The 21,395-nt window shown below is 44.7% G+C and overlaps 5 protein-coding genes across 5 annotated transcripts in view; 1 reads left to right on the forward strand and 4 right to left on the reverse strand.

The window, feature by feature from the left end:
* Positions 1–3,246, reverse strand: part of LOC128278603 (uncharacterized) — a 28,197-nt gene extending 24,951 nt beyond the window's left edge. Inside the window, exon 1 of the mRNA XM_053017332.1 lies at positions 3,098–3,246. Coding sequence (XP_052873292.1) covers positions 3,098–3,246 — 149 coding nt within the window. The remainder of the gene's footprint in view (positions 1–3,097) is intronic.
* A 10,096-nt stretch (positions 3,247–13,342) lies between these two features.
* LOC128268407 (tectonic-like complex member MKS1) lies at positions 13,343–14,909 on the reverse strand. Its single transcript, XM_053005486.1, has 4 exons — positions 14,836–14,909; positions 13,845–14,771; positions 13,629–13,782; positions 13,343–13,561 (listed from the first exon to the last, which is right to left on the reverse strand). Exons 1-4 carry the CDS (start codon positions 14,907–14,909, stop codon positions 13,343–13,345), a joined length of 1,374 nt encoding a protein of 457 aa, XP_052861446.1.
* Positions 14,910–15,641: 732 nt separating this feature from the next.
* On the forward strand, positions 15,642–17,745 carry LOC128278073 (protein rhomboid). Its single transcript, XM_053016725.1, has 6 exons — positions 15,642–15,769; positions 15,882–16,137; positions 16,446–16,554; positions 16,638–16,745; positions 16,860–17,073; positions 17,153–17,745. Exons 1-6 carry the CDS (start codon positions 15,668–15,670, stop codon positions 17,444–17,446), a joined length of 1,083 nt encoding a protein of 360 aa, XP_052872685.1. The 5' UTR covers positions 15,642–15,667; the 3' UTR covers positions 17,447–17,745.
* On the reverse strand, positions 16,340–19,500 carry LOC128278061 (protein Red). Its single transcript, XM_053016707.1, has one exon. It carries the CDS (start codon positions 19,382–19,384, stop codon positions 17,762–17,764), a length of 1,623 nt encoding a protein of 540 aa, XP_052872667.1. The 5' UTR covers positions 19,385–19,500; the 3' UTR covers positions 16,340–17,761.
* Positions 19,501–20,270: 770 nt separating this feature from the next.
* On the reverse strand, positions 20,271–21,195 carry LOC128278604 (collagenase-like). The gene is made up of 3 exons (XM_053017334.1): positions 21,130–21,195; positions 20,632–21,049; positions 20,271–20,566 (listed from the first exon to the last, which is right to left on the reverse strand). The coding sequence occupies exons 1-3, from the start codon at positions 21,193–21,195 to the stop codon at positions 20,271–20,273; spliced, it is 780 nt and encodes a 259-aa protein (XP_052873294.1).
* Positions 21,196–21,395: the final 200 nt, after the last annotated feature.

The raw sequence follows: 21,395 nt of genomic DNA on the forward strand, positions 1-21,395 counted from the left end.
TTATTTAAGTCATTCATAACGGTCACCAATCTTTATTAGATCGACTATATCCTAATAGTTCGAAAGAGGCCATCAGCGAAAGAGGCATGCTAGTGGTCAGTTGGAAAAAGTGAGATCGATCTTTGCCATTAAAAATCGTTCTTTTGCGATGCAAAAGGCAACATGCAATTATCTTCTTCTTCTTATTTGGCTCTACAACCGCTGCGCGGTCTTGGCCTGCACCAGAGACAATGTTAATCTCTGGTGCTCTCTTTAACATTTCATTTTTACGGGCGGGATTGTTAGCCCCGCGCCAACCCCCCTGTCACGCCGGTATCGGGAATCGCAATTTCACCGAGTTTATTTAGAGTTTTGCCCTTATGTATTACGAAACAGGCATTTCTGTGAAAACGCCATCTTTTTTAACCTTTCACAAAATACCATGAAAGATTAGTAGTGCTTGCTTAACTAGCTCGATTTACAAATTATATGGTTTGAAGCTTCAGTAAATTGTATTAATTGCAGTGATTGTTTCTCGCGGCCAACGACTTTTGATTGGAACAAACCACTTAACATTTTTGAAATGATGGTTTTCAACAACGTGTGTTCTAATAACAAAAAAATTTGGAAAGGGTGATAGTTCGTTGTCAAGGATTGTCACAAGACACAACGAATGACCGGGGAAGCACTAAAGATCAACAAAACAACAATTCTTGAGACCTAGAAAGTGAATTTTCCCAAAACAACATGATAGTTTCATACAAAATTCGCAATCTTGACTATTTTTACACGTTATACCCCCACGTCAAGGCTCCCAGGCACATATTGTGCTAGTAAAATTAGAAAAAGGGTCCTTTTTGAATGACATTTAAAGATTTTGTGCGAACACATAGTAGAAAATTTCAAAACGAGAGCTTGAGAAGGTTTTTCAACCCACCTCAAAACGTGTATTAAATTCATAGAGAAATGGTTTGGCTAAAGATAATAAGAGATTCAAAAAAGCTTTATAAACGTTAAAAAGATTTCCTTCTAATCATTAATATATTGTGTACGGGTTTGCTTGTTATCTTTCGTCACTAAATAGATTGACAAAATAGCAACGAATTTTTTATATTTTTTACCGTGTTGCATCATACAAAATTAGGTCCCTTATTGTACAGTTCAAATAAGTTCTGTTTTTTTGGATTTATTGAAAATCATGAGGATCGTTCTTAGTTGATATTCATATATTTTTCCAAAGAAAAAAAAGGAAAAAGATAAAAAAAATATTGGATACCAAAGTCACGTAATATAAAACTATGCGTCTCACCAAACAATTAATTTTTCTGATTTGAAAACATTTAAAGGAAAGAAAAAAATCACTGCAACGATCCAGTTAGGATCAAGTACCAGAAAATTAAACAAAGCGTGTCTTTACCCACGTTTCTTTTATAGTTTCCGAAATTTGTCCAGAGTACACCAAATTTTTTGGTCAAAATATGGAAAACATTTGATGAAAAACAAATTCACAACTTCACATTCACAACGAAGAACCTAATTGGCATGACGTAAATATCAAAAAAGTAAATTGATTATACATTTCAATTTACAACTAACCTTGACGTCAGCACATGAAACCAAAAAATCATAAACATATCCCAGTACAGTTTCTATTTATACAAAATATTTTGAAAATATTGTGACGCACGACTCGAAAGCGACTTTATGCATATATATTTTTATATATTTTTATACTTTGCATATATTTACATATATGTTTGTTTATTTATTTTGTAAGGGAAGTGTTAAAACAACAAGAATGCAAAAAAGATCATTCTGAAAATATTCTAACCAGAGCTAGAGGCATCTAATGCAAAAATGTAACCTTTTTCTCAACTGTTTTGTCATTTTTTGTAGAAACAAAAGCGAATATTTAAGTGACCGCTTCCGTTGTTAAATATATTAATGAGATTCTGTTCTGTGTGGCAGTGGAATATACTAAAATAGGCGAACCACACTGCAAGCTCAATGCTATATTGGGTATGAGATGTTTGCTTGGTACATTAATTGAGTTATGACTTCTAAGCTTCAAGAAAACTCTTGGAAATATTGTAACATCTTCATGTATTGGAACACACACATGAACACATACTGACAGATCAATAGTGCCTTCAGATGTTAAAGATTTCACTTAGCAAGAAATTCAATGCGATAACAAAAAGGCTCAAAATTACTGAATGACGTACACTAACACTAGAGTAAGAAAAAAAAATCAATTCGTGTCCAATGGAGAAGTAGGCTATGGTTTTACTAGAAACAAAAAATGCTCTGCTTTAGATTGTAGCAAGGTTAAATTAGTATTCGATGCCCTAACATCGTACGTTTCTCGAATTACAACGTTAAAAAAATCCCGGAAGGCGTTCCAGTTATCGTTCAAACGAAATATTCAATATCTGCTAAGATCGGTCCATTCAAGTTTATTGCCTAACCCAATACAGGATAATGCTGTGTCAACTTATTTGTGGATTTGTCCAGCAACTTTTGATTCAAATAAAGGTTGCCATTATCCACTCGGCCAATTAGTCACTGTCATGGCGAAAACCATCTGCTTGAATCCTAGGTACCCTGTTCCCTGTCAGTACTACAATGAAGGAAGGATGAACAAAAACCTTTGAGCTGATGTTGATTCAAATAAGGCAGGCTGGTTCCTATTACAAAATCCAATTTTTAAAGTATTCTTTTTTGATCTATAATTTAAATATCCAGTAACAACCATCGTTTTGGAACTGTTCAAAGCATCAAACAATTTCTCTCTTTGATCGGTCTTAGATTGACCAAAGAAGTATTGTTATTAAAGATAACCAAAATTCGGAATTACGGTCCCTAAAGAATAATCAAATGGAGCCTTGACTTGATGAGTAAATGATAATGATAAATTTTTATAAAATTTTCTTCAGCTGCTTATTGGACGAGAGCGAACACAAGCCAACTGTGTGACAACGACGAACCGACGAGCGTTACTGACTACTCTTTCAACAGTTAAAGCTAGTTATTGATTAAAGAATGGGTAACTAGATATTCCAGTTGCGCCAACAGTGAAGTGAAACAATAGAATGTGATGTGTGGTGTCCCAGCTTACCGATGAATTTGGGCAGCCGCTGCCGTTTGCACACGTTGTTGGTAAGACATTCCCGGTGGGGGTGGCTGCGGTGAAGGGCCAGGGCCAGAATCGGTTCGCTGACCGGTTGGCCCGACCTGCTGCATTGAACGAATGGCCGCTGCTTCCATTTCATGCCGAACAAATCATTAGCGCATCGTTTCGATATCTTGCGCGAAATTATTGCACCGGACGCAACGCACACATACACAGACACACACACACACACTCAGCTCGGCGAACTCGAGTGCACTATCTCACACAGCACGCAGTACCCGGGAGGAGTCCCGGAGAGCGGAGCTCGCTGCAAGTGGCTTGAGAAGCGGCGGAGAAGGATCCAGCAACGCGTGCAAGAAGCGCCAAGGCTGCTGCTGTGCACTCTGTACGCGAAGAATCACCTCCTTACTGCTGTGCCTCCGTCGCTGTGTGCGTGCGTGCCGTGTGTCGATCGGGTTGACGGTGAAAGGACACTATTCGCTTCGATTGCTCCACCAACAACTATTTTCAGCTGCCACCGAACGCACTTTTTTTTTCTTCCTACGACTGCTTTGCTTACTACACTCGAAGACACACTGCACACGATGATGCTGCTTTCTTATCTCCTCACTCAACATGCCATTTAATAGAACAGTACGCTAGTATGCGTTGCGTTTCCGCCTTTCTTGCTGCCCATAGCACACCCCTACATTACATCTCGCCGCACTTCCGTGACACACTTTTCACTTTTTTCCAAAACTTTTTTGCACATTCACTAACTGCTTCTCCAGATCAATTTTAAACTACCTGCTGCAGCGCGCTTAGGCGTAGGTTAAGCTCACTGTGTAACCACCGATAAACTAAACACAAACACACTTATCTTAATAATACTTAATTAGAGACACTGCTTAATCCAGGGAAGATTATTTCAGCAACAGTAGTTGCTTCTGTTTATGATAACTCACACGTAGCTGCGAAACTGGGAGAATAGCACCATTATCATACCTATATTTTCAATCCACTGTCACATTTCATATAATGCGATAACCATTCTCGAATGCAGCATTTCTGAACGTGATGTAGTGCGTACATAAACCGCCAAACATCGTTATTATCATTTCAGAGACTTTCAGCTTGCATCTTCTTTCAGCTCTACCTAAGCGCTTGAAAAACACTGAATAAAATCAAACCTAGCACTAACCTTTTGGTTTTATACTTAAACATTGAAAGATCGATGCAAATCGATGTCAATTAAACGGAAATAAACAAAAATATGAAATCAGCAATATGCCATATTATTTTACACCCCTTATTTGTTTGCAATGGAATGTAGGTAAAACAGCATACAACAGGATATAGCTAAACCCTTTATATCTGGCATACGGTAATTTCAAAACAGTTGGTGGCAGTACAACGACAATACACGGCACCCAAAATAAGTGCACGACTCAAAACGAGGTGGTGGTCTACCCGGGACAATTGAGTCCATTAGGCACAGTGCGGTCGTCAATCGATCATATTTGTTGGCAGCTGTGAAAACGGCATCACTTAATGGCAAGAGCGGCTTTGCAGCGAAACAACATAATTCATTTAACTACAATTCACAACAATCGATCCGAACTAATCCTAGCGATTCATTCACGTGACAAATGGTGATTCAAACAATAACATAATTTAATGTAATCTGGATTTCGCACGATTATAAAGATTGGCGAACCGTTCTTCTCACCATAGCAAACGTATGAACGCAAACCGCAAGGACACCGGATGAGCGAGAAAGGAGAGAGTCCATGGAATGGCGTGAGCGTGAAGAAAAAAATAACTACAGAGAATCATCCAAACGAAAAGAGACACCATCTGCGGTGAGCAAAAAAAAAGGTCGAGAAGAGTTTGGAACGCGTTAGTAAGATATGGGACACACCCCGGTCGATAAGATGAAAGAATGTTAAAGGGCTACATGTCCTCGAGTACAGCAGATTTACAATCCGTCAACTATTGGCAGCGCAGAAGACGATGAAGCGACGATCTACTCTACCGAATAAACGTCCTTTTCCCAACCACCACCAACTTTGACCAATAGTTAGAAACGGCGTATTTGATGGCATTCAAACCAGACGTAGAACCTACAAACACTCAGCGTACTTTCCATAGAGGTTTACATTTAAATCTTCAATTCCGCCAATGACCCCTGGAAAATGGGTGCACTCTAGCCTAATCCGCTTTTGTCGTCGTGTTTCTAAACGCAGAAAGTTATGAAAAAAAAACTATATTTTCACTGTAAGCTTGTGGTGACTCGCTCGAAACACTGCAGGACCATCGTGGCAGCTGAGGTCAGAAATCTGAATTTCACTGCACTCTGGGGGCCAGCAGGAAATGGACACTACAAACCCCGCCTACCAGACCTACAATTGTTTCAAGATGCACGCAGGCCAGGAGACGTTTTTTTTTCTTTCACTGAATTGAGCGATCTGAAACACTCGTCGTACTCGATTTCTTCCAACGAACACGGTGCGCAGACAATGATGGAAGAATGGATTGCAGGCATGGAATTCGGTGTGGCCACACGCAGCATGAAAACGGTAACGGTAACTTTGAGAACGTACGTTATCCGGAAGGCCAACAGGATTTTGCGACAGGACACATGGGTGTGCTCTTGATGCACTCCAAAGGCTACTCATAGATAGCCGGAAACTATGTGGGCTTCGGTTCTACTGGAATGGGTTGCTGCTAAGGCTGGTTTTGTTGGGCACTTGAACAATCGTATCTTCGTAATCGTAAAACTTTGTTCACCTCTCGCACACCCCGCTGCGCCACTGGGATCACACGTTTCCATTTCTACGCCTCGGCCGAAGAAAACTGTAGCACTGGTGACGACAATCGTGGCCCATGAACTCACTCACAAATCACCCGAGGTATTTCCGTAGTAAACTGACGAGCGCCAGGTTTACGTAGCCCGAGTACGCAATAATCAGGACGGGGGGGGTCGGCTGTTCTTGGCTGTCCTCACTGTTCAACCCGCTGCGGCGCGACGTCAACGACGGCGGCAATGGAGAGGCGCCGACTGGCCAGTAAGCCAATTCGCCTACCGATAACGGCCTGTGACGACGACGGCGACGGATGACCGAGATGATGACGGTGGGCAATGGGATTCTAAACTTTGACCCGTACGACCGCGCCGGGCCCAGATACGAACAATCGGACACTGGCAGGCGGTGCAGAGTACAGTAGTGCACCGGAGGAACACAGATGAGGAACCAAAAAACACTTTACCGTACGGAATTGAACGATTTATGCTGGAGCACTACAGAACTGGTGCTGCACACGCGACAGCGGCCATTTTCTTTTCCCTGAAACACACTTTGGTCAAACTACACACTCTCTCACACGCAGCGCCATCGCACGCTCCGGGCACACTACTCCATCCATATTTAACCAACACACGTTTTCTCCGTGCACCTTTCGCTTACTCACACTACCGCACGGCTGGGGGTCGGCTTCGCAGTCAGCGAAACCCTTCCCTGAGAACACACTCTGTGCACGTCGCAGCGTCGACGACTTCAATCCGTGGGCCCTGCAGAAGAGCCCGCTCGCAGTTCGTATGCTTCTCCAGCAGTGTTTCAATTCATGCCAGGAAATTATGCGCCCTTTCTCTGTTTCTCTTCCGCCAGCACGCGCCGTCCTCTCACTCACACTTTCATGCGCCGTGCTGCTTCGTGTTTCGACAGACCTCACGCACACACTGCCACACCGACCGGGCCTGGTAGTCGTACGAACGATCCCCGTAAACGATTACGCTGCCAAACGCTCTATTGCTTCTGCTAGATGGTACGTAATTTGGTCCGCCCGAAAACGGTACACTAACCAGACCCTGGATCTACAAATGACTGTATTTAGGGCACAAAATCCCCGACACGGTGTCCGGACTTTTGTCCTGTGATGTCAATGCGTGACCCATTCCTATTGCGCCCGAAAACGGCAGACAAGCGACCAGCCACCAGCCACACAGTGGTGCAGCGTAAACGTCGACAATGCGAAATGGTTGATATCATGCTACATTATAAAACATGAAAAAGAGCGGTATTCTTAACCCACAGCATACGCACCAATACAACACCACCGCGAGCAACACACTGACGCAAGGGTACATAACAAGAAAAAAAAATATCGCTCAAATAGACTGCGTACCCAGTCACCCGGACGGAGGCCTTTTGCAAGTGATGAGATTTGGTTTCTCCGCTGGTCAATCGATCGTACCCAAAGTGGTTCACTACCGTTTCACAGTCTCGTTTTTTTTCTTTATAGAAACCAAAACAATAGCCCGCTTCATTTATGGTACTGTTCTCCTATACATCGCCGGGCGATTGCCAGGTGGCCAGCCTGCGGGTCACGTACTCCCAGCCAGCTGGGTACGTACGGTTCTATTGTTAGTAGATTGTCTAGATAACACGAGTATTGAAAGGAAGACGTAATTTAGTTCTAATTGAATAAACAATCTATTGGCAACAATGAAAATAGGGAAGTCATTTTCATATTCCAATAGGCAGGCAGGTTGTTACAGAAAGTGCATAAGGAATGGCGTTTACCAGGTGGCGAATATTTCTTCACACGAATCACAAAAGCGTAAAATTAGTCATCGTCATCCTCCCGTCGTTTCGTCGAAGTCTGAAGTGTACGCGATCGGAGGAATCATCACAACTTTAAGCCACTTTAAGATCGCAGTTGCGGTCGAGGCGAAACTTTTAAGGAATGGGTAACATGGGCTTTTTCCCTTAAACCGATGTCGCCATCTTCCTGACTGTTATGGGCACACAATTCATTACGCTTGCCGCAAAGGGTTCCATCAACAGTTCCATCATACTAAGTTCTTGCCGAAGGAAAACGGGCTGCCAAAGCGTATACTTTGTGGGCGTACCTCACAGTCATTGCATTGGATAGCAAATGATACGCTTAAGCGTGGATCTTTTGGTACGAAGTTTGACTTGATTTTCGATATGAAAATTAACAGGAAAAGTAGTGAACATGTCCCTACATTTCCGGCAGCAGGGTTATCAGAAACATCATGGTACATGCCACGATTGCGACTACAAAGGGCACAGTACAGCAGTACAGTCTCTGGGATGACTCGACGTTGGTGATGAGAATGGATGGCTTGGGATGGGAACATTACTCGAAACGTAGGCAGTTCAATCAATAATCAGCATTACAAGGCCTAGCAAATGTTACCAATGTGTGGAAGTGTGATGGCAAGGAAAGCCGGAAGGCGAGTGTGATCCTTGGAGGAAGGGTTGGCGATAGGAGAAATGCCAGCTTTCTTGCTACAGACAGGAAACTACGATATGGCTACACCTTACGAGCAAGATGGAATGGATGTGTTGGTGAGCGCACCGAAAGTGCATCGCGACGTCTTCCTCCAGGAACGGTACAGAGGGAAGAAATAAGTGTGCAACACTGCGTCGCATTTAGAGAGAGAGTATGGCTGACTTCCTTGATTATTTTGCGAAATTGCACTAAGTTGTACCAATCCAATCCAATGCCAGCGATGCAGGCGACAGCTCTTGCACTGTACCATGAGGAGGCTGAGATTTAGTATTATATCGAACTACTCCTTTCACAAGGCGATAGAATCGGATTCGCACTGTCGCTGCTTTACGCCATCCGAGCTCTTTAATATTGTATCGTTTGCTCCTCTTGAAAACTACACCTAGTTAGCCTAAACGTTCGCCGTTCACGAAACAATTAGTTAGCCATATGGTGATGCTCCGAACAACTAGGAGCGTATTTGCGCCAGAATCTAGAAACTGAGCTGTCCTGCCCCGAGCACCAGACGTGTCCACCACACAAAAATCGATCGACACTTCAAACCAGTTTATTGAGCAGAGTACCTTAACCAAGCAACGCAACCAATTTGAGGTACTTTCTTTGCCCTCGTCATAATCGTTCGAAAAAATAAATTGTTCCGGTAGAAAAACCTTTACCACTTGCTCCAAGGCCAAGGAAGGGAGATTTCTTCGCGTCTTTGTCTTTCTGAAAGAAATTTCCCAAGCCAAAGGGGGATTAAAGATCTGTACTCTATTCGAGCAAGAAACAGGTGCAACGGGGACGCCTTTCATCCAACGCACATCCGCGCTTTCAAGAGGCTCAAGTCCAATGTGGACAAAGCCGTGTAGCCGTGTGCCTGGCTGCTGGTCTGCAAATTTAACTTCAGTCAATGAAACATGTACAAGCCCGAACCTGCACATGGAGCATCATTTCCCTGGCGCTCACACCAAGAAGCACGGGGCCGCATACGCACATGTCACGCGTGTGTTGCGCGAATATATTTTTAGCAAATTCCTGTATTGAGCAGCTTCTGGTTTAGTTTTTTTTCTTCGTTTTTTCTTCTTGCTTTTAGTTTCGTTCTCTGACTTCTCTCCCGCGTTCGCTGCGGTGTGACGGCAGAGCGGGGCGGGCAGGCCTCATGTCGTTGGCACAGAAACATGTCGAGGTATGAAATATGAAAAGAAAAAAGAAGAAAAAAAACTCCCGAAACTAGCCGGGAGGGAGATAGCGATACTCTGTTGGTACCGGATTTGGATCGAACGCACAGTCTTCCAAGGAGATGAGCTTCAAACAGGAATCATTCACAATATTATTTACATTGCCATCGCGATGGTAGAAGTAACACCGTCACGCGGACAACGTGCTAAGCGGCCCACTATCGTTATCGTCGTGTCCTACATGCCACGTCCCATTACGTAACATTGTTTAATAATAATTGCGACATTTTGTGCGGGTCAACATAGCAACACATCTGGTGCGCCGAGCTATGGATTTATTTAGTTTAAACAGATTGATTTCCGTTAACACGCTGCAGCTACAGAGTAGGCTTTTCCCTCCAGAGCAACTCGGCGCGACGGAAAAGGAAAGAGGTGAAAACCTGGTGAACCGGTCGAGAAGGCCGATAAGTGAACGCAATTCTTCCTTTATGCGAACCAACACTCAACGTGGAAGACTAGACAGCGAAGCAGCATCGTCGTTCCGGTACAAAAAATAAATAAAATAAAATGAAAAACAGGTTACATAATTGAAAACCGTTTGCTTAAAACGGTTACTGATTATGATTTTATTAAAAAGTCGACAACAATTTTTAACAACAACATTGCCCTTCAAAGTGCAGGTGTGTTCCACATTCCGCAATCCAACGCATCGCTGTTCGCGAACTTCGTCGCCAGTAGCCAGGTCCATGTGTCCCTCTCTGCCACACGGCGCAACGTGCGGACTCGCTCACTTTCAGGCTTCAACGCCCTCCCTGGGCTGCGGGCCCATTTTTGGATGAGCCTTTTGCTGGTCCTATAGGCATAAGAATATGTATGAGACACAACGGGACGAGGCGGTGCGTGCGGAGGGTGATGTAAAAAACAACACCCGCGTCCGTTCCTCTTCTCCCAGTCCTATTTGGCTCCCTCTCCCATCCCAGCACACTGCGGCCGCTCTTAGTCATTGTGAATTTGTACAGAACGATCCAGACGTATTCAACAAGAGCCTCGGAGGCGCAGCGCGCCGCTCCGCACTAACACGAGCCGCTAAATTTATTTTAAAAAAAAAAACACGCACACACAAAGCGCGACATGGAGCCCCGCGCGTCGCCGCTGCCCCACCGGATCGGCGGGGCACTGCATCGCGGCGCGCGAGTGTCCATTGCTACACAAGAGCGGAGAAAGATATTTTGTACGAAGCTAAGCAGAACGAGAGTGGCGCTGTGCGAGGTGGCTTTCGTGGCGGACACACATACACACACGCACACATCGTTCGTACCGACCTCTCTTTACCACTTGCCAGCAGAAAACTAATTTTTCCTCAGCACGAGCGAGCGAGACGGAGCGCTCGAGACAGTCGGGCTGTGGGAAAGTGATAAATTAAATGGGAAACGGAGAGAACCCAACGCTGTGACGCGAGAGAGAGAGCAATTGGGCAGATGGTAGAGCGAGAGGGGGCGAAGCAGAATGGCGAAGGAAGGATGCTTATAGCCGCAGCCGCTCGATTGTGTTGTTGCCATAGGAAATCACGGCAACGTAGCAGCCAACTCCTCGCGTATAGAAGAAGGTGAGGCGGCGATGATGGTGAGCTTCTTTCGTTTCTCTTTTTTTCGCACCGGTTTCTTGTCCGCGCGGCCGTGGACCCACGGACAAGACAGGGGACGGTGGGACGGGACGGCCTGCTGCCTGCTGGTTCGAAAGCGGTTGATCACGCTTGAGGCAAACAGGGTAAAACGGGTTGTGGAGCGCTAAGCTTACCTCGCCCGCCAGCCCGTTGTCGGCACACACACACACACTGTGCTGTTGTCTGCTTGGCTTCAGCATTCTTCGGTTTTCCGCGGGCCGTCGTCTCTTGCGGTATTTCGTATTTCAGCGGCGCACAGCAACACCACCAGTGGCCAGTGAAAAAGAGAGCGAGCAAGCGCGAGAGAGCGAGCGAGCGAGATGTGGAGATCCCACATTTTGTGTGTGCGTTTGATTGAAATTCCATCCGGTCAGAAATGGCGATCCATCTTGTTTGGTCTTTCGGGGCGCGTCATCCGCTGGCGAGCGGGTTCGGGTCCGTGTCCGGGTCCTGACATGACGACACGAAAATCGCACTTCTTGCCATCTCTAGCTAAGGGCCATCCGCCGAAGGGCGACGTTTTCAGCAGTGCAGCAGGCCAGAACCGGGGATCGCAGGGGACAACCAGCGCCTGCCAGAGGGATGCCACGCACTGCGTCGAGTCTTTAAAGTTTCCGCCAACTAATGGATAATAAACAATCGAATGATCCGTAATATCATTAATATAAGCAGCCACGGAGATCGCCCAACCTACCCGACCGGCCACGCTAAATTGGGTCATAACCGCTGCTACCGAGTCTGTGCGCAGGCAGCTGCAGGTGCAAGGCCACTCGGAGTTCTTTGGGAGACGATTTCCCCTTTACGTTAACATTGGACCCCTTTTTTAGTGCCCTTAAACTGTGCTGAATGTAAGCAAACTTTTTCATCTCTTAAGGCCATATCATCAGAAGTCTGTACTCCAACGGAAGCCCAAGTCGAAGCTTTGCTTTTATTTATTGTGGCGTGCTCATTGCACAGGCAGAATTTGCGATTGACTTTGTATAATCTAATATACTACACTAAAACTTTGGAGCAAAGTTCCCAGATGAATTTGAAGGAATTGCTTAAATGAATAACAACCCATGTTCTGGTAATATCTGCCCGTTGCCGTCTTTAAGGGTAGGTTTCACTTTATAAACAAATTCGCTTGGAGTTCGCTTCTGGTGCAGAAAATGGCAATTCGGAGTGAGATTTTTGGGTATGAAAAAAATGTCTCATTCGCTATGGGTTTCATATGAAATGTCTCGTTCTCTGTGGATTTCATATAGTGCAAAAAATTGGTAAAAGGAAACAAAATGGAAAACTTGAAGGTCTTGATGAGTATGATTGTACAGCTTCTCCAGTCTGCTGTTGCAAGGAATAACACGCTGCAATATGGTCAATATGCGGATGTAGATGTAGCATGAGTAAGGAGAATTTGCAACGTTTGGCCGATTGTTTTGCCATTGCGATCTGCGCGATCTCGTCGGCGGGATCTCTGTCCGGTGGTGCAAGACTGCAAAAGTACAAATCATTGCCAATACGTTTGTAAGCCGCAGACGGCGCAAAGAAAGCAAACGTGGTAGGGTAAAAATGGAACTGAGCAACGACAATGTTTTGAAAAGCATTGAAATTCTCCCGTTCGAGACGCGGCGCCTCTTGTCCCCCTTTAGCCCATCAGTCTTGTTGCTGATAGTGATGATGATGACTAGGGGTCAGCAATATTTAGTCAAACGTGGCAACAGCGCGAAACTAGGGTGGTTCTTACAAGCACCCTTTTTCTGAACCATTACGGATTACATTATTATTTCCAAACCGTGTAGAATGCCAACGATATAAACGTATAATTTTCTACTTCTCTTTATCTAGGAAATTTAGGTAGACAAAAACCAATAATCACCAACCAATAATTTTCGTTTAATTCTATTTCAAATCCTTAACGATAGGCTGATGACAAAAGTGCAGGGTTCGGTCAAAGTTTCGGCAGGTCAGTGACGGTAGTAGAGATCCTCTGTGTGCCGGAAGTGTACCCCTTTCATGGTAAGAAATATGTTTATTTTGTTGTTTTTTATCATATTTTTTAATCAGCAGCACACCATTGCGCAAATGCTTGAAATATTTCTCAAAGCTAATGAAGAGGAAGATTACTGTCACTTAGTATTTTAACTCTACAAATTCTTCTAGGCGCTCCCGAGCTGCGTGATAAGAGGCAATCAATTGGTTGAGGGTAATATTTTTTGATTTAAGAGTGGCCTTATAAAATCCCTCATTCAACACCTTTGGCTGATGCTGGCGGATGATATGATATCGAACAAGTAGTTTGCCAGATGAGCTGGTTTCGTTTCCATATCGATTCAGTATGTTTTGTCCGGTCTGCAAACATAAAGTGCAAAGTGAACTGGTTTAAACACATAATTCAATTTGTCTGAGGTTGATTTACCTTGCCATAGAAAGAAACAAGATCCACAGCCCGGCGGTTTCCGACGAGAAAGGCTTCCAAGCGATCCGCGAACATGTCGTTTTTGATAAGTTGTATAAAGTTTAATGTCTTTTCGCCACCTCCCGGTACCAAAGGTAGTGGAAGGTGCGAGTGGCTGCAAATGCAAAGCATTTGAAGTTAACGAACTAACTGAAAGCGTTTGTCAGTGAAACTAACCCAAGATATCGTTCTCTACAGCAGCTGTCGATGGAGATGGCTTCTAAGTACAAATCCACTACGTGAAGCAATGGCTCCCTAGATTCGGGCAGCGTTAAATGTAGCTCAACACAGTGACCAAAATGCCACCGATTGTTCGTTTTTCTGGAACTGTGCGTGCTGCTGATCTCTTCAGAACTGTATTGTTCGGCCATTTTCACACCATCCGGCAGTTTCACTCTGTATCGTATATGCAATACATCATATTTGAATTCGCTGGCGTACAGCATTTCTAGCAACACGAACACGTCACGATGCAGCTTTTTTGGCATTGAGAACCCGAGTTCTCTAGTAAACGGAAGATGCAAGTTGCTTTTGCTGGCAACGATGACATTGTTATCTGATTTAATTTCAGTCAGCCGGTCGGCGGCATCGGTTTTCTCCAGCGCGTAATGGTACATTTGCAAATTTGACCCTCGCGCCTCATGATAGTATGGATTGACGGTAAAACGGTTAAAATCCGGGTACACCAGGAGGACACCATCGTCCTCAAGCCAGTGCAGACTATATAGAAGTACGTCCTGGCCGAGGTCTGCCATTAGGTACATTGATTGGGTGCTTGCTCCCAAAACACGTGGCACATTCTTTTGGTTGACATCGTCCAAATCCTCCGGGTAGTAGCTATCACCATCGACATATGTGAAAAGTATTGCTGGTTCTTGGGGTTCAGCCTTCAATCGTTGAAAGTACTGTTTCTGGCGTTCGGATTTGCAGTTGTCCTTCATAGTGTAGTACTCGATCTCGTAACGGCTGAACACTTTTTCCTGCCACTTTATAGTTTGTGTCTCGATTGAACCAGACTCCTCCGGTAGAACATTTGGCAATGCTATGCTGAGTCCTTCCAAAGTTGGCATATCAATCAGAGAATGTATCTTCTGGATGGTAACTCTGAGAACGGAAGTAATTGTTTTAATACAGAAACGATCTACGATTGTGTTTTTTCGACATTAACCTGAACTGAAAGTTCGCTATGGAATCACGAGTGCGGTAAGTTCCTGTTTTCAGTAGTTTTCTATTGGAAAACATCTTGAGCTCGGGAAACTCGAACTTTGGTTTAAAAGGGCAGAGTCGTTTTTTGATGTACTTTGTTTTGTTAGTCAATCGACGATGCGGGTCGCCATGGAAATCATGGAGTTTTCCTCAATCTCAATGGCACTTTTTAAATGTGCCTTCGGCATGTGACAGTGCATAGGTTGAAATATTTCATTTTATCCAGCAATACATTTTCGATATCATTTTGTGCAGTTTTCAGTAAATGTTCATTAATTCTATCGATAAGCTGTAGCAATAGTTTGTTTGATCATAGAATGGTTTAACACAAAGGGTATTGCCGTTTATCGGTGCACGAAGGCCACTTTACAGAAAGCGCTTAAGCAGTTGTAACGTTGAGCAGGGTGTGCCTATCAGATGCTAGCGGAGCATGGGATTCAAGTTGACGTTGAACGAAACAAATCCAAACAAAACCAACATACATATGTAACGGTAAAGAGTTATGTCGTTGTGTTGCGGCTTGTGCGATAAAAAGACCTGAACGCGGCACAGATTATGAACAGTGACGGTTCATTGAGCAGCGTCGCGCCCGTCTAAGGTATGAATCATTGACTCATCGAATGTGAATGGAAAACTAAGACCGGTGCGCCCGGAACAAGGTGCTGGGAAAGTAGAAAGTTTTCCCAAAAAGGATATCTCGAAAGGAAAGCGTCAGAAGCATCTCGGCGCGTTTGGTTGGACTGCTAAGCTAGACCTTCGTTTCCATCCGTTAGATTCAACTGCGTTAGTTCACGATGGACCACCACGAGCGACAAGTGCAACAAATTCCCTTACAACGTCTCAACACGGTTGAAGAGAACCAAAGGCGGCAGGAACTGCGGATCATTTTCGAAAAGGTGATAATTAACGCGAAAAGGGTGTAGCCCATTGACCTTCGGTGGGTTTTTGAATATTGACAAAACTGTTCTTTCTTACACGCGTTTTCATGTTTTACTTCACGCCAAACAGTACGACACCGATGGGAACGGTTACTTGTCCAGAAACGAACTGAGAAATTTGATACGTGATAAAAAATGTCCCGATATACCGAAGGAGGTGATGCGCGAGGTATTGATGCGCTCCGACCAAAACAACGATGGCCACCTCGATTTCGAAGAGTTTTACAAATTGAGCACCGAACATCCGTACTTGTTCCGGGATCTCTGCATCAAGTACTGCCGAGTCGTGGTACCAAGGCGCACCCCGGCCGTAGCCGACGAGACAGGTAGGGCACTGTAACAAAATTTGCTGTATTAACGCCCAATAATTACCACTCGAAGCGATTTGCTCCTTATCTCGCCCCTGTACTTATCCGTGTGATGATGTCCCGATATGATTGAGTTGCGTGAACGTTTCTTTCAGCCACTTATGAGGCGACCTTGGCTGTACTTCAAACTTTATTCAAATTACTTGGCTGTGAAGTCGGACCTTTAATTTGTTTTGGCCTATTGATTCCAAGGAAAAAATTTAACATATCACACCTCGCATTTATGAACTGTTTCAAAAGTTAAGAAAAGCCATTTTCCATTGCAGATGGCGAGTACGAGCGGAGCATGAAAGTGTGGCCACCACCGTTGATGATGATTATTTTTTCAATCATGGAAATCATATTCTTCGTGGTGGACATTATCAAAACTCAGAAGTAAGTACTGGGAAACAGCTATCTTGAGTGACGCCTAAAGACTTGCCTCCTTTTTTCTGCATGCTCTATTTCTCCCCATTCAGCCAGAACGGCACGAGCACTAATGGACCAATGGCGACATTGTTTATCTACAATCCCAACTTACGCCACGAGGTGTGGCGCTTTCTGACGTACATGTTCGTGCATATTGGGTGAGCGTTGATTGGTTATTTGTGAAACTTGCATCTTTGCAATCCGTCTACTTACAGAGTCTGGAGAAATTTATGGTAACCGTGTTTTAATTTAATGTTCCATCTATTTTGAAGTTTTATGCATCTGATGATGAACCTGCTGGTGCAAATATTTCTGGGCGTCGCACTGGAGTTGGTGCACTGCTGGTGGCGGGTAGCATTGGTTTACCTGGCCGGTGTCGTAGCGGGATCGATGGGCACATCTATTTTCACGCCTCGCGTTTTTCTTGCCGGAGCATCCGGTGGCGTGTACGCACTCATCACGGCTCATATCGCTACCATCATCATGGTGAGTGGCGCACGAATGGAGTCTTCAATTGGATTATTTGCCAAAGAGTTAACATTTACTTTGTTGTTTTTTGCCTCAGAACTGGAGCCAGATGGAATTCGCTATTGTGCAGCTGTTCGTGTTTTTGGTGTTCTGCATAACGGATTTGGGAAGTTCCATTTACAACAGTATCAATGATCCTTTCGATAAAGTGGGTTACGTTGCGCACGCCAGTGGTGCACTTGCCGGGTTCCTGGTTGGAATCGGTGTGCTTCGCAACCTGAAAGTGGTACCATGGGAGCGCAAGCTCTGGTGGTGCGCTGTTACGATCTACTTCCTGCTCATGGCTGCCGGCATTATGTACCACTTCCTGAATCCCGCGCACTTCTACTGAATTCATTTCGGGGGACTTGTACAAAACGCGGACGCCGCTTCTACTTATAAAGCAATAAGGCAAAGCTAGACTATTAGGCAACACTTCCAACGAAACAAATGGCCTTACATATTGGCCTTGGCCAGAGCTAGAGTAACTGAAGAACTGTTAAGTCACATTACGCCTTTTAGCCTAAGCCTACGAAAAATCGTAAGTATTTTCAAAGACAAGACAAACGTTTTTTGTGTATTTTATCTTTATGATCTTATTGTATACAGCTGCGAAACAGCAATAAAAGATTTCTTTTACGGCATTTTGCCGGTCTAGTCGTTTGGTCTAGTATTTTGACTTTTTAAAATCGATGTCTTCGTCGGTTACCGCCTTTGCTTTGCGTTTGTGAATAATGTTCTGAATCTGCTGCCATTCCCGGTCAAGCTCCGCTTTCTCGTTCTTTTCTGTCTTGTGCTTGCGCGTTTTGCGGCCATCCTGCATTTTAACGCCATACTGGAAGGCGGCTTTCGGAAGCGCTTCTTTGCTGCTCATGTAGTCGGAGTATTCCTCCTGCGTGTCAAAGTCCCAACGCCCAATTGGTCCCTTCTTGTTACCCAGATCCATTTTGGTGTAATCCACTTCATCGTCGGAATCGTCGATCGCGTCGTTCATTTCCTGCAACCCCGGATAACACTCGGCGTATCCCTCCGGCTCTGCCGTTAACTTGGTAATTAGTTGCGCGGACAGCTTCGGTGGCGCAGGAACGGGCGGAATGACTGGCTCCCGCTCGGATGATGCTTCTTCACCATACTTGTCGAAATAGCTGTGCTTGCCCGTGTTGCCCTCGAGCTTCGAAGACGTAGCGACATCTTCGTATCGGCGGCTCGGTTGATAGTCGCCGATTTCACCGTAGATCGAATCGTCACCCAGCGTGCCACCTTTGCCACTAAGTTCCTCGGGCAGCTTGAATAGCGGTTTGTCCTTGTCACGCCGCTTGTTCTTCTTGCCTCGACCACCTTGCCGCAAGTAGGATAAAATTTGGGCCAATTTGTTGATCACGATATCGTTAGTGGTGAGCGTTTGCGTGTCACCAACATCTAGCGGCACCTCCGCCTTCGACCGGATCACCGTTGTCGGAATGTCCGTGTCCACATTTTCGTCCTCCAGCTCGATGTGGTACGCTAAACGACCTGGGGCGAACATTTCATTGCGCTCGATCGTCCGTGAGCGCTGCTTTTCCAGAAGGCGAAAAATGTTTTGTCCCATCACGGTGTGGAACTCGACCTCTTCTGATCCACCCTGCGTCGTGTCCTTATCTGCTTGTGAGCCACCGACTCCACTACGGTGCATGGGTGGTTCGACGTCAACTAGCTTCTCCATTTCCTCCTCTTGTTCTTGCTCCTTGGCCACGATTTCGCTGCGAACCTTCTGCAGCAGTGCATAATCGAGACCTTTTACCAAATGGGTATGCTCCATATCTCCGCCCAAAAACTTGGATTCCTGGATTTGCTGCCGGCGACGCTCGGCTGCGTCTAGACCAGACTTGGCGTCCGGGGCTACGGCACGGTAGGCGCTGGTTGAGCTGGTGGAGTCGAGATTTTGGTAATCCGGATTGGCACCGTCGCGACGTTCGCGTGCTCGATCGCGGTACTTTTCGGCCAACTCAGCCAGCTTGTTATCTTCCTGTTTTTTAAGCTGGGCATAGAAATTCTTTTTCTTTCGTCGGGCTTCGTGTCGCTCGGATGATGGTGGTTTCATGGTAGATGATGAGGACCCCGATCCCGAGGACATTGCTGCTGAGGTTAATCCTGACGAGGATCCCTTAGCCATCGCGTCCCGGATTGAACCCGTGGCATGGCCGGCTCCCGGAGGAGCCCTAGGCGTCATCAAAAGTTTACGAAAATCATCGTTCGTTAGCCGCTGCGTTGCCGGAGTTTCCGGTTCGTGGTTGTCGTTATCGGCAGGCATCTTTCTTCAATGCTCTGCTAGTTTGGTCGCAAAACAAGTGTGTCGAAATTCCTACCCACTAAAATTATTCTACGCTCACAAACTCCTTGTTAACACTTTACTGGAGACAATTTAATGCTACAATCTGAACTGGGAGCGAACGATTTATTTACACCCACAAAAACATTACATTGTTCAGTGACATTTTACACCCAATGACAAACATAATGCAATTCAAGAATATTTTGACGTTGAAATATTTCACCACTAACAAAACGTTTCATATTTTGTTCGTTTTTACAACTGTGGACCGTTAGTTTTGCGCATTAGGCTCCTTTTATTTGTACTAATAGTTTACTCTTTAATAAATTATTCAAATTTATACAATAATATAACCGGGCAATATATGACGGTTCATTTCCTCAGCAAAAGTAGAGCAACTAAACATTTAAATAATATGTGAAAATATGAGTATATTTTCTTTTAAAATAGCTCTTTTAAGATGTCAATCGCTGTTTAAGATGGTATTAGCTATAGATTTCATGGTATTTTGGGAAATATTGGAATCTAAGATAGGCCTTTCTTCGTTCTCTATGTGTATTAAAAAAAATAAGCGAAGTTCGGATTTTTTATATTGGGCACCAAAAATATAAGCCTTTTGCCATTATTTGTTTTTTCGTGTCACAAAATGCATATAGGGCAACATAAGCTACATTGAATTATCAGTTGTTGTTGATGCTAATAACGCTCATAGAGGCAACCTTACGGTGATCAATTACTAAAATTTATGACACGTGTTCTTTTGAGAATGAAATAAAATTTTGTTAATCTGTATATTAAACGTATCGTTCATCTTTTTCATTCGTTTCGAATGTTTGTACATCATATGGTTTTCAATGTGGATCTTCTAAACTCCAGTGCTGTCCCGGATCCATTGACGGTACGAAGAAATACGCGTGTAGCCAGTGGGTTGCTGCGAATCACACGATGCAGTAATAAGCGAGGCAACACCGACCAGTGTTTCAACGCGTTGATCCAGAATAATGAATCCAGCACCAAGATCGCCGTTGCAGATGTTCGAGCGATACAGGGTATCCTCCGCACAGAAATGATATGGGAGCGTTATTTGAAAGATTCCGGAACACCGACTATCACCAATCACTCTTTGATACGAAAGCATCAAGAAATCTGCATTAACTTGCCCTGCAAATAGTTAAGTAGATTCGAAAGTGTTGCGTTGGAGAGTTCCGCGATGTTACCACACCTACCATTAACTGAGTTGAATCCAAATCCTACGATTTTGCCTTCCTCATTTTCGTATGGTGTATGGCGATTAAGAACCGGAAGTGTAACCGGAGATACAGTCGCCGTAAACGCGACTGGAGATGGTAGAATGATAATGCCGATATCGTTGGCACGATTCACACTATTGAACGACGGATGCGGGATTGCTTGAGTAGACACCATCGTGCTCAACTGGGAGAAAACGGTACTGCCTAGTCCCATTTCCCATCGCACAAACCCTTGAATGTTCTGCGCTGCCGTCAACACGTGGCGATCAGAAATCAGGGAACCACCACCAAAGAATCCGGCATTGCCGGAGTTCAGGTATAACACATATACGTTGTACGGCGTAGTAGGGGCGTAGGATCCATTCACTATTCTGGGGTTACGGTTTGTCTTAACCTGGTCAAGCACAACGGAACAGGATGGTACATTTTAGGAACTAAATACGTTACAGTATAGCACAAGTATCACTAGTTTACCTCGGCTGCATATGCACAGCACACGGCCAGTCCAGCCAGTAGTAGTAATTTGGTAGGCCACTGCATGTTAGACCACGCCAACGGAACCGGATAAAAATTAGAACTACTCAAATTGGGGCACACTTAACTACCTTCGGCTTATGGCGGAGGACGATGCCTTATATATAGCCCAAGGATGGCGTCGATCGTTTAGGTTTGGCAGAGCGTCTCGTAATGGTGTGGTATTATCAATCATGTTTCCTCCAAATTTCCTGCCATTGAATGTT

This window comes from Anopheles cruzii, chromosome 2 (genome assembly GCF_943734635.1).
Source record: "Anopheles cruzii chromosome 2, idAnoCruzAS_RS32_06, whole genome shotgun sequence".
Lineage (NCBI taxonomy): Eukaryota > Metazoa > Arthropoda > Insecta > Diptera > Culicidae > Anopheles > Anopheles cruzii.